General features: G+C 42.8%; 1 protein-coding gene across 2 annotated transcripts in view; it reads left to right on the forward strand.

Moving 5' to 3' along the window:
• The window catches only part of EIF5B (eukaryotic translation initiation factor 5B), a 39,475-nt gene that overhangs the window by 1,359 nt on the left and 25,749 nt on the right, over positions 1–12,367 (forward strand). The window contains exon 1 of one of the 2 annotated variants that reach the window (XM_069770065.1): positions 506–655. The exons of the other annotated variant lie outside the window; for it this stretch is intronic. Coding sequence (XP_069626166.1) covers positions 621–655 — 35 coding nt within the window. The 5' untranslated portion in view covers positions 506–620. Of the gene's footprint in view, positions 1–505; positions 656–12,367 lie in introns of those variants that run through there. 2 annotated transcript variants of the gene reach the window in all.

The following is a 12,367-nucleotide window of genomic DNA, read 5'->3' on the forward strand; positions in this document are numbered from 1 at the left end:
CTCCATTCCCCCACTTTGACCTAGCTGTCCCGTTTACCTCCAGACAAAAGCTTTCCAAAGCTTTTTTCCAAAAAATACCATTTTGGGTATTGGGTCGGTTTTTGTGGCCAAACGGGCTATGATCCTGACAGGAGTTCTGGGCCTCTGTGCTGCCCTCTGGGGAGGCAGGAGGACTGGAGGGAAGCGACGGATTTGGGGCATCACTTAGACGTTTTCCAGGGCTGCCTGAGGGCCAAACGGGTGGAAGCAAAGCCGATTTCAAGAAGCCGGTGGCTGCAATCCCCGAGAGCAGCCGTGTCCCCGGCGGCGGGCCGGCCGGCCCTCCCCCTCCGGGCTCCGGGCCTGGGCCCAAGCACCGCCGCCTGCTCCCCCCTCCGGCCGACAGGGGGCGCCGGCGCGGGGGAAGCGCCGCTCGTCCGGCGTCGCGGCCGCCTCTCGTGGCTGTGCCGGCGGGGGGCGGGGCCGGGCGCGGGCGCGTGCGCGGCGCGCGGCGGGGCGGGCAGTGTGTGTGTGTGGGGGGTGGGGGGGGGAGGCGGCTTCTTTTACCATATGCACGGGGCTGCGCGCGGGCGGGCGGCCGGGCAGCGCTGAGGCGGGGGACGAGCGCCGGGGCCGCCGCCATGGGCAAGAAGCAGAAGAATAAGAGCGAGGACAGGTAGGGCGGCAGCGACCTCGCTCCCCCTTCTCCTCGGTCCCCTCCTCATCCCCATCCCGGGCCGCTGACAGTCAGCGGCGAGCGCCGGTGCCGCGGCGCTGAGTCAGGCCCTGCCGCGGCTCCGCGGCCTCGTCGGAGGCGGCGGCGGGGCGGGCCCGGCCCGGTAGGCCCGGCTCGGTAGGCCCTTGGCCCGGCGGCCCGTGGCCGGGCGGCCTCGGGGCGGAAGAGGCCCGCTCGCGTCCCTCGCCCGGGAGAGCGGCACCGGCCGGGCGTGCGGGCCCGACCGGCGCCGGAGGCCCGAGGAAACGGCGGCGGCGGGTGGGTGTCCCGCGGGCGGCGGTGCGGAAGGGGAGGCTGGTGGCCGCGCAGGAGAAGCTTGGCCCTCGGCGCGGGAGCCGCTGCGTTGCCGGCGCCGTCTCAGCGCTCCCTCCGAAAGGCGATTACTTCAGCCTGAGCCTCGCCCGGCTCCTGGGGCAGCTTGTCCGGGAGCAGGCAGGGACGGAGGGCCGCTGGTTGCGAGCGCGGATCTCGGCTGTCAGCTCAAAAGAGCTGCCTGGTTCAGTTGCAGTGCCTGAAGAGCGTGTGTTCCGTTGGTTTGGGGTTTTTTTTTAAATTTTATGTTTTTTTCTTTAACGGGAGACAGCACTGTAGATCACACTATAACTTAGTGATTTCTGTATGTTTGTTAAACGCAGATATTTTAGTGGCTGGAGGGTAAGAGGATCACTTCTACAGTTATGTGCGTATCTTCTTGGATACTGCCCCATCTGTGAACTTTTTTTGTGTGTAAGAGATTCTTATAATGGCAGCTATATTGACCATATGGAACACCGAATAACATATATATGCTAGCAGCAGAAAAGATGTTGTTCCTTGTCACTATAAAGCAATAAATACAAAAATGCAGTCAATTTGGAGAATGTTTTTAGTTGTTAATACTGACAAGGAGTTAAATGAAAACTGACATCTTAAAATCTGTATGAACTGGAAACTACAACTTTTTTTCCTGACCTAGACTGCTCATTTTGTGTATCTTTTTTGAGTCGTTAAGTGTTTCTCTTACGAAAGTACTCCCTATGGTGGCTATTTCACAAAATACTGTTTCCTCTCTGACGTTTCTTATAGCTACATGTGTATTGCATTAAGGTGTTGACGTTAGTGACTTAAGATTGTTACCCTTAACCAGGTTAGGGTGTAAACTGTTATAGTTTCTCTAGTCTTTTCTGGGTAATGAGTATTTTGCTAGCAAAGTATTTTGCTTGTCTGACTATTTTCCCTCACACCTTTTGCTGTACCAGGTATGCTGCTTTGTAGTGTCTGTTGTTAATCAGCTTGTTTCACCGGCTGTGTTTCACAGGTGTATCCTGGGAGCAGCTCTGGTGAGGAGATGAGTCAAGTGCGATATCAAAAAGAGGAGGGAAGGGTTGGATCTTTGTGCTCTAAAGGGAAAAAAGGCCTACTGCTCATCTTTCTACCTGGTGTGGTAGATGCCAGAATCATGTAGAAGCCTTCGGGTACTGAAGCACTGCTGCTCAGGGCTCTTCCAGTGACAGCGGCTGGTGTGCAGGGGACGCTTTGAGAGTCTTGATGCCTGATGGATACCTTGTTCTCTTTGTGTGTATCTGCATGCATTTCTTTGTGTCAGTAAATTACTGAACATGGGCCTTTCTTGGGTACTATGCACAAAATCTCATTTATGTCTAAAAAATGGAAGCATAACTTAAGAGAGGCCAAGAATTTATTGTTAGAGTAATTGAAATCCTAAGAGCCTAATGATTACTAATTCAGATCCAATTGTTACAAAAAAAAGAAAGCGCAATAACACAGTTAAAGTAGTTGCACTCACTGTCTCACTGCTGCTCTGAGTCCTGAGGTCAGTGGTTTCATCCTGGTGGTGGTGAGCTGTTACGGTGAGTTGTCAGCGTCGGGTGTCCTTCACAAGGAGCAATATGATTGTTCGTCTAGGAGCCACTTGAGATCATTTTTATATGCTTGCTAATGTGCTTGTGTGCCTTTGCTCTTCATTGGTTTGCAGCTCCATGTTACATCCAAATATGTAAAAGGCACTATATAGTAGATACTACTTCTTCCTTGTTTGTTAGCCCTAAAACCAGTTTTGTCCAGGTCTGCATTTCTCTTAGCTGACCGCTGGTGAGTTGTGGGGTGTCCAGTGCCGAGTCCTGTAGAAGTCATCTCTGTTTATCCCGTGCCTGCGCACCTCTCCACTGCATCCTGTCTCTCCACTTCTCAAGGCCTCTGCTACCATACCAGGCCTGTATTTCTCTATGCTATGTCATTGTTGTAGAGTTGTGAATATCTCATTCTATACAGAGTAACTGCTTGTTACTGCTGTCTATATGAAACTGGTTGCAGCATGCCTGCGTAAACAAAAGTAGAACCAATTAGGCATAGGCACCTGGTCAATCAGAGAAATTGCTGTCACAGCTAAATCAAGTGACAGTTGCAGGCAGGTCAAGAAAAGTTCAGCCAAAGTAAGCCTGACAGGCTTTAGCCCTAAGGCCTTGCAAATGCAGTGCAGAGCTTATGGACTGCTACTAGCAGTGGCAATACTGTGTTACAGGGCTACACAGTTATATGGCAATGGGAGGGGTGATGTGGAAGAAGAATTCAAACAGATGTGAGTTTGAGAAGAAGGGTGGGATGGTTTTGTAGAAGGGACTTTGAGGGGTATGGGAGTGAGGATGGACCTGGAAGGCCAGTGATGTTTTGGAATAGGCTCTGTCTGCAGAGGTACTGTCATCATCTCGTGGTGTTGGTTCTAAGTGACACCCCTGTGAATGTCAAGTTCCCTCAGGGGAGAGGCTGTATCGCGTATTTGCATCCGTAGCTTGAAGTTGGGCTTCAACGTCTCCCATCAGTCTCCCTTCCATTCCCAGTAGAGTGAGAGAGGAGTGGCGCCGTGTAATCAAAGGCTTCCAGTCGGTTTTGCCTCCTGCATCTTCAGTTCTGTGCTATGCAGTATTACTTGTTTCCTCCTCCTTTTCCTCTCTCCTTCCCCAACAATTATGTTACAGATACAATTCCTTGCATCCCTTTTGGCTGCAGCTCCCAAAGCATGTGGCAGCTCGCGGACATAACTTGCAGTGCAGAGGAAGCATGTGGGAAGATGCAGGTGGTATGTCTGTGTTGTGAATATTGGTTTGAGAATTGATGTGACAGGAAGGAGATTTTCTGCTTGTCTTCTGACATACTGAGACAAGTTACGGAAGGTTCAAGTCATCTTTACTCTGCTTTTCTCCCCTCGCCCCCATTGCTTTGACTTCTGTTGTGTAGTTTCCTCCTGCCTTGTTTCTGCTGAGTACAGTAGAGGTCATACTGATAAGTATTGATATATGTCCAGGAAGTGTGCTGGTAAAAGAGGGTGAGGATGAATTCTGTCATGGGAACAGGGTCTAAGTACATAGGGACAAAAGACCCTGTGCAAGATGGTAACTATGGTGAGCAGGGAAAGAATGGGAATGCAGGACTGTTGTCCATTATGAATATAGATTGCTACCTGAACAGATACACCTACAAATCTGTTTCTACTATACCAGTGACTCTGTTATACTCCTCTGGAACTATTATTGACTCCTGCCGCTTAATTGCTGTGCATCTGTTGGTGAAGAACATATTTATTTAGAATGGTCAGATACATGGTCACTGCAGGAAAAACTCCATGTGGTGTGTTAGAGGGGTGCTTTGTAAAGGTGGAGAGTGTCTTGGGTCATAAATAGCTCCTAAGCCATATGGAAGTTGCTTTAATTGTTTCCTCTTTGGAATTTTTATGGTTGTGTTGATCACTCATTTTCAAATGAAACTTCATAGCAAATCCCTCAATAAAAATATGAGGCATCTGAATTTTCAGGCTTTCCTAATGGAAGAGTAGGTGTTCTGATGTGTAGTCTAGCTCCTCCTGGGAGTGATGTGTTATGCTTTGGTTCTTGGACAGAGCCGTAATGGCAGGAGGTATGTCGTGGTTCTACCCTGCTGTCTTTGTGAATTTAGTATAGGATTTTTTTTTTACGTGTGTGGGAAGAAAGGCTGTTTTAAGCTACAGAACTGTGCTTTGAATTCAAGCCTCAAACTGCTGCTGTAGATTTCCAAATAAGTGTGCTATATGCTGCATGTTACAAATTATTTTCTGCCTGGGATATGGATCTTTCCCCTTGATGGTGTTAGCTTTTCATGTGTTTTTCCTCTTCTCCCAGCTTTAAGTCATCTTCCTCTTCTCTTGGTAGTTTTCCTTAGCTTCCAGTAGGTAGTCTTTAGGTGTGTTTATTCTTGTGCCCTTTAATATTGTGAACTCTTGCCTAGGCATACCACTCTGATCATTCATGCATATTGCTTTAAAAGTTACAGGTGCCAGCTGTGATTCTGTAGCCAAGAGTGAACACTGCTGCTAAAATAAGACTTATAGCGCTGTTGCTGATGCTATATATTGCTTTCTCTTCTGCAAATTAAATTGTTGGCATTGTCTACTAGTTGTTCTGTTTGGCTTCTTTTTATTAGTGTGTGAAGTGAAGTCATCTTAATGTTGTGTAGGAAAGTTCTGTGAAGGCTAGAAAGCCTATGAACACCTGTGGTTCAGAAACATTCTGTACACCAGAAAATTTACAATAACTGTCTCTATCTGCTTCTCAAAAACATTTCCACAAGCAAAGCTTTCTGCAGCTCCATCAAGGAGAACAGCTGATAAACCCCTGAAATCCCTGTTTTGCAAATCTCATCTGGATGATGCCATGGTTTTGTATTGAAAGATGGAGTAAAACAATGCAAAATAATTTCTCTGTTACAGAAATTTATTGGGTTTTTTTCTATGCAAATGTGTATTTCTGTTCCCCCCCAAACCTATAGTTTTTACCACAGGCATTTCATATCTATAAGAAAACTTTTTTCATACATTTGTTGGATTTTTTTTTTAAGCAAAGCATCATTGTGAAAAGAGTGTAAGGATCTTCAAATATTTGCGGTAATGGCAACATAAACTAAAAAGCACCGCAGTACATGAAGTAGGTTGTTAGAAGCTTTTCTTGTCGAAATCTTGATTCTCTTCATCTGTTACCTTCATGAAGGCATCTGAACCTTATCTATACTGCTTATGAAAAGTATGAAAATAGTATGTTGCAAGCCAGCAGGAATTGCAGAAACTTTTCTTTCAGTTCTCTGAAGCTCTCTGGAAAACCTCGCTCAGAATAGAAGGTTTATGGTAAGTTAAACTTTGCTGTTGTTGTTGACACTCATAATATCAAGCCAGACAAGCTGACAGCTCTACATACCTTTGCCAGTTTTAATTGCATTAGTACTGTCATGTCTTTCTGACTCTGCGCTCATGTGTGTTGCTCTCCATTTGTTCTGTACTCTTCATCACTTAAAAGCTGCCTAGGAGTGAAGGTTACAGTTCTGGACAAAATCTCTGGTTTAGTAACTTTCAACGCTTGTGTAATATTCCTTTTCCTCCTCCTTCTGATTCCCTCCACAAAACAGTCCCTGAGACTGGTAGAGAAAGTAATTATTTGTACACATAATTTATGTGCAGAAAAATTAATTCAGTCATTAAGTTTGGCTTGCTTAAAGAGTACAGTGCAGTCTAGTGGGTGTTCTGGTCTGAAAGCAGTTGGTATCTTATGGAAGATGTGTGTTTTGATGATCCTGGTGCTTACAGCACTGATGACTTATTCTTCCCGTATGTGGTTTTTTTTTTCTTTTTCTTTTACAATAGCCTAGTGGAGATTTTAAACGTGAATCTGCTATCTTAACACTGAAATACGTTTCTTTAGATACACACTGTAAGGTGAAGTATTGGTTTTTACTATAGTTAGTGTAGGTGGGCATCCTTTGCTCTTCAGGATTATAGACAATCAAAAATGTATTTTATGAAGTGTTCTAAATGGTATTTTTGTGATGTATTTTCATTTTATACAATGAGAAATACATAGGATATGGAAGTTGTGAAACACTGGATTTGGAGGTAATTTCTGTCATCTTTACACATTTTCTAAACAAACAAAACCCAAAAGAACTAGTCTAGGGAAGACCAAATGCTAGTTCTTTACTTAGTGTTTCATATTCCATGCTTTTAGTCATCTTGTTCTCTTGGGATGTAACCACTTAAACTGAACCTTGAAGAACTGCTTTCATCCAGAGCTCTGTGTTGCCAGCTACTAGCCACAAAAGAAACTTTTTATCTTGAAGTTTTGCTATATCTTTGTTTAAATGGGAATTTTAGATTGTGGTGAGCTTTTTTCTTTTTTCTTCTTCTTTTTTTTTTTTTTTTTAATCTGAGTTGTATAAAGGCGAATTTCTGTTTTTTTCTAGAATCTATTGGGGTTAAAAGTTATGTTTTCTATGCCTTTTTTTAGAAGGTTTTCCTTAGCTGATAGTTATTCTATCCTTCTTTTTCCCCAGCCAAACTTGAAAGAGAAGGCATGACTCTTTAATATTAAAAATGGAATCATTGTCTTGGGAGCCTGAATAAAAAGCAATTACCCTTTTAGTCAAATTTTACTTCCTTGCTGTCTCATGTAATTAGGTAGCTTCACCAGCTTCCTTCATCTTACTAGGGAAAAACAGCTAAGGTGTAGTTTCACATCACACTTAATTCAGTTGAGCTGTCAGTTGTTTCAAACCTTGTGGTCTTTCTTACTCTTGCTGTCCCCAGCTGCATGCTGTAACTGCTTCCATTGCACTGGATTCAATGCTTATGTGCCCACAGTACAACTCCAGTGTGTGATTTGATCTGCCACCAAAAAAGCGTTTTCTGCAAGGACTTGTGGCCACAGGATTGCCTGAGCTGATGAGAGGGGAAAGTGTTGCTGGGAATGGGGAAGGAAGTCACTTCTCCCCTCCCCTACCCCATAGTTTGAGGAAGAGGCAAGGGGAGGGTGGCCTTTTTCTGGGGCTGTGATTTTTTTTTTTTTTTTTTTTTTTTTTTTTTTTTAAAGCTGCTGTTGGCTGTAGTGGTGGGTTGCATAGCTGCTGCTCATGTGAACACTCCTTCACTTCTTGGGCTAAGGAAGGCATGCAGTTCATGCTTTCCTGAATTTCAGGCTGTCTCTGGCATACGTAATTTAAATATTTTCAGCAGGAAAAACAAGGTGGCTGCTTCTACACTAAAAAGTTTGTGGTGTTCATGTTCTTTGATAGGTAAGAATGAGAAAAAGGCCACGGCTTTGTTTTCATATTTTGAATAGCCTTGCTGAGCCAGCAGATGCTTGCATTTTCAATTTCATAACCCACTTAAAGAACAAGTTAGTGGTGCGTGGTTTTGAACATTTAAATAATTACTTCCAAACTGATTTATCTTCTGTAGCATTTTAAACTAGTTGTTCTAAAAGAACTTTTTTTGGAAGACAGAATGCCAATTTATCTTAATACCTACAAGTAAAACCAACTACAAATATGCCATTCAGCATTGGTAACTTGCTAAGTTTGCATAAGCTTGTATTTAGAAATGCATCCTTATTACTGGGCTTATGACCCACATATACAGGGGATGGGTAAGGTGCTGTAGGGGAATAATGGTAAAGAGCTGTCTAAAAGCATTAGTTTCAGTTGCTCTAAAACTATTGCAAAACTAAACACATGGAAACAGATGGTTCAGCTTCTTTTCAGTCTTTTTGAAGTTCAAGGTTTTTTTTTTTTTTTTTTTTTTAAGCAAAAGAACATGACTTAATGACAGTGATGTTCCTTTGAAGGTGGTTAGAAGAGCTGGTGTCATGTAAATGATGAAATATCTCCAAAGTTGCCTCGGCAAAAATGAGTCTTCTGATTATGTAGGAATGTGGGCAGTGAGTTCACAGTAGTGATGCAACTTTCTTGCTGTGTGGACTTACTGACTCTTCTGCTTCATGCACGTGAATGTGTGTGGGGGTTTTTTTGTCTGTTTTTAATTGTACAGTGTTTTCTGACATTTGAACTTTATCTTCACAGAGACAGCTTAAAACCAATCCAAACTAAAATATTTTTAGTGTAATTTGACTTAGCTTGTTATCTCAGTTAGCTGTAAGATGAAGGCAAGCTTTAGTAATCATATTTATGTCGGTCAGTGCAGTGGATCAAAAAGTACTTGTAATCTTTGAGTTTGCATGTATCCTTTAGTTTTGGTTTCAGCAGGAGAGTGTTATCCTGTTGGCTTTGTTTGCAAAACTGGATGTTGGATTTCCAGTAGTTACGGCCGCCGTCTCATTTTAAGCTGAATTCTTCCATTTAATTTCTGCAGTTTCATTTAACTAATTTCAGTAGAGTGAAATCGATATAAATGAGGGCAACTCAGCTCCTTTGTGTACTGATAATTAATCCTGCTGCTCTACTCTTTCAGTTCATGTATGGATTAATAGTTTCCTTTGCTCTTTATCTTACTGCTGCCTAGTCAGGATGCCATCTCTGTCACATGTAGACGCATGGTGCCTATTTATAATGAAATTTTGCCCTGTGTTTGGGGCTATGTAATGTAGGTACTATAACAAGTGTGGTCTTAGGAAAGAGCATGAGGAAAACATGCATGTTTGCTGGTGGTTCTGCTAATATAATATGCCTCTTATCAAAGAGTACCTGTGAAATGCTATTGGTGTCAGTTGGCTTGCAAGGCTGCGTCCTTCACTAGAACCTGCATGGAAAGCTGGAGGAGCTTGTTTGGCAAGGAAGGCAGTTAAGCATTTCAGCTGCAGAAGTTCACCGAGCAAAGAAAAATGCTAAAAGTCTGTTGACTCTTATTTCTATAGCTGTAGTCCTGTCTTCCCCACATTTGGCCATGTTTTCCAGGGCAATGTCCAGGAAGTCTTTCAAGTTTCGATGCCTAGATGTGTCTGTTACAGAGATTATATTGCATGCAGTATCTGTCCTTAGTATGGAAGCTTCACACTGTGAAAATCCCTAGTGATGAATGTATGAACTATGCCAGTACTTGGAGTCATTTTTTTAACCTTCCATGTAAGAGAGAGGTGATAGATAATTAAAATGTACTTGTAACTATTCTGAAATACTGTTAGGAAGCTCTGATGGTTTTTATTTTATTTCAGAATTGTAAGTTTAAATTTTGATTTGTAGCGTGACAACTTTTGCTCTGGTGAAATACGCACTAATTAACATCTGTAATATCCTAGACTGTAAAAGAAAAGGTAAAACTTCAAACTTCAAAAATACATCTTGCTAATTGTGCTAAGTGTTAGAAACTATGAAACTTAAAATGTAAAGTGTTTGTAAGCAAAATGGCAAAGCATGCCCTTAAAAGACTAAAGAAAATGCTAGTATGTGGAAACTAGGATTAAGGTAAGCTTGAACATCTGTAAATCAAAGTTTGTGTTAGGATGAACTCTGGCTTCATGATGGCTTCCATAGGGAATTTCTAGGTTCTGGCTGTTGCAGGCCATTGCATCAGAAAAAGAACTTGCTCCAAAACTGTGCTTGTTTCTCAGGTTTTAAAGGACCTTCACCACCCCTCCCCCCCCCCCCAAAAAGCCCCATGCCTTTAAGGTACGTGCTATTTTAGTGGGTTTTTTTTTTCAGCAGATGCTATGTAATAGCTGGGGGGTTTTCTGTGTGTGTGGTGTTTCCCCCCCCCCCCCCCCCCCCCGGGTTTCTAGTCTTAAATACTGTTTCCTTGCTGTACTAGCAAGAGAAACACTGCGATGTTTTTTCTACAGACCATGCATCTATTAGTCACGAGGTTTTTCCACTTTTCTGACTCAATAGCTTGCAACTGTGTGGGATCTTATAAGTAGGAGAGCTACTGGCCATCTTTTTACATCTGACTGAGCAGCGGTAGGTGACAGCTCTTCATTTATTTCCTAACTCTGCTTTAATCTTCACACTGGAAATGTTTCATATGTTCTCTAATAGGCAGGATTTGGGATTGTAGCTTTATTTGTCACTGGTTTTGCTTAACATGTAACACCAAGTAGTTTAGCTTGTGTTTTAGACTTTTCACTTTCTGTCACTGGCCTGATTTGATGCTTTGATTGCATGAGAGATGTTGAATTTCCTTTGTTGCCTATGCCTGTCTTAAAAATCTCCAAACACTTACTTGGGATGATCTGGGTATATTTAATCCTGGTTTTGTACAGAATGGTGTGCTAACACAGCATTTAACTAGTGACCTAGTGAATATTTAGGAATCTATTCATAAGTGGCTTTCCCTATGGAATGCAGGTTTTCAGTAGTCTTCACAGACAACTTTTACTGGGAGCCTTTTGGGCAACAGATGATTTCTTAATCTCATTTCTAGGGCAGTAAGGTCAATATTTTTCAGTATAATGTATGTGAATGTTTCTGTATGCTACTTTTAAAATGCTCTGGAATATTTTGAAGTCTTGTATTGCTGTAATCCTGCTTAAATGGCAAAAGGCAGTGAACTTGTGTAGGGGAAATGTAGAGCACTTTTTTTTTTAATCAGTGATAGAATTCTAAAGATAAATAGTTTTGCTTGGATCTGAAATGTGGAGATCTCTACATACTTGTTATTGATTATTGCCATCTCCTTTAATTAGCGTGACTGCTGTGTCTTCTACTGCTGCATAGTTTTGCCCTGTATTAGGCACAGACCTCTGTGGAGGAATGTCTGCAGCCATTTAATGTTTTGAAAATTGCTTGTTTTGGTTTGTGTGTGAAGTACACACACCGAACTTTTGCTGTCGCTTACTGCATTGAAATGCTGTTTTAGCAATATTGGAACTCTTTTCATATCTGGCAGCAAAAATAGGGGCTGGAATCAAAAGTACGTGAATAAGAAAGGTGGCTCAGCCTTCATTTCTGAAAGGGAGACAAAAGAGAATCAGGGTCATAACCCCTTCTCAGCAGTGCAGTAGCACTTTGCTTTCAGCTTCATGCTTTCCAGACCTCCTTGAGCCTCTTGTGCTGGGGAAACATGGGACTGGTTATCTTGGTGTGTGAACCTGATCGACAGCAAGCCTCCTTTGAGTCCAAAGCATTGAGCTTGAATGGCCTAAGGTAGTGAGGCTGCAAATATGAAGCCTTCATGCAAAAGCAGTTCAAGGTCAGAATTGAAAACTGAGCATACTGGTGCTTTCAGGTTCCTGTATCAGGCACTCTTAAGAGTTGGGGTTAGGACCCTTGTAAAGCCTGAATGGAGGGGCAAGAGAGGCTGTGTGGAGACCTTTTGGAGGACTTGGGGGAGGAGGATGTTCCTGCAAGAGTGTTTGGGTTTCTGAAACATGGGACTGCTTAAAAAAGTTGACAGGAAAAAGTTCCTAGGTGTATCTTCCAATGCCAATAGGAAAGAAGCTCTCCTGTTATGTATCTAAGTGCAGCGTGTTCCTTATGACATAAGAATCTCTCAGGAAGGGAGGGAGCATACATTCTCAGTCTTCTTTTCAACTTTCTTTTATTATGAAATCCTAGTGGAATATTGTTAGAGTTTTAAAAGGTAAGGAAATTCAAAGTCAGCATGGGAATAACCTCTTAGTAATGGAAGCCATTATTTGAATTCCTTGGCTTTCCAATGATATTCTTGCTTTTTGGTTCTTAAGAAGAATTATAACTGTATATATTGCTGTATATACAAGTGCAGCCTTAATTTTACTTTTTTTTTTTACTTCATCGAGGCTCAAATGTTTGAAGCCTGCTGTGTCACTTCTTAGTAAGTAGAAATGTAGCGGAAAGTATAGATTTCTTGGAAACCATTGACTGTTAAGCACTGGAAGCCAAGGTTGGAAAGACTCTTCTACTATGCCACTGTTGTGACAGCTGAACAGT

This window comes from Haliaeetus albicilla, chromosome 25, assembly GCF_947461875.1.
Source record: "Haliaeetus albicilla chromosome 25, bHalAlb1.1, whole genome shotgun sequence".
Classification (NCBI taxonomy): Eukaryota; Metazoa; Chordata; class Aves; order Accipitriformes; family Accipitridae; genus Haliaeetus; species Haliaeetus albicilla.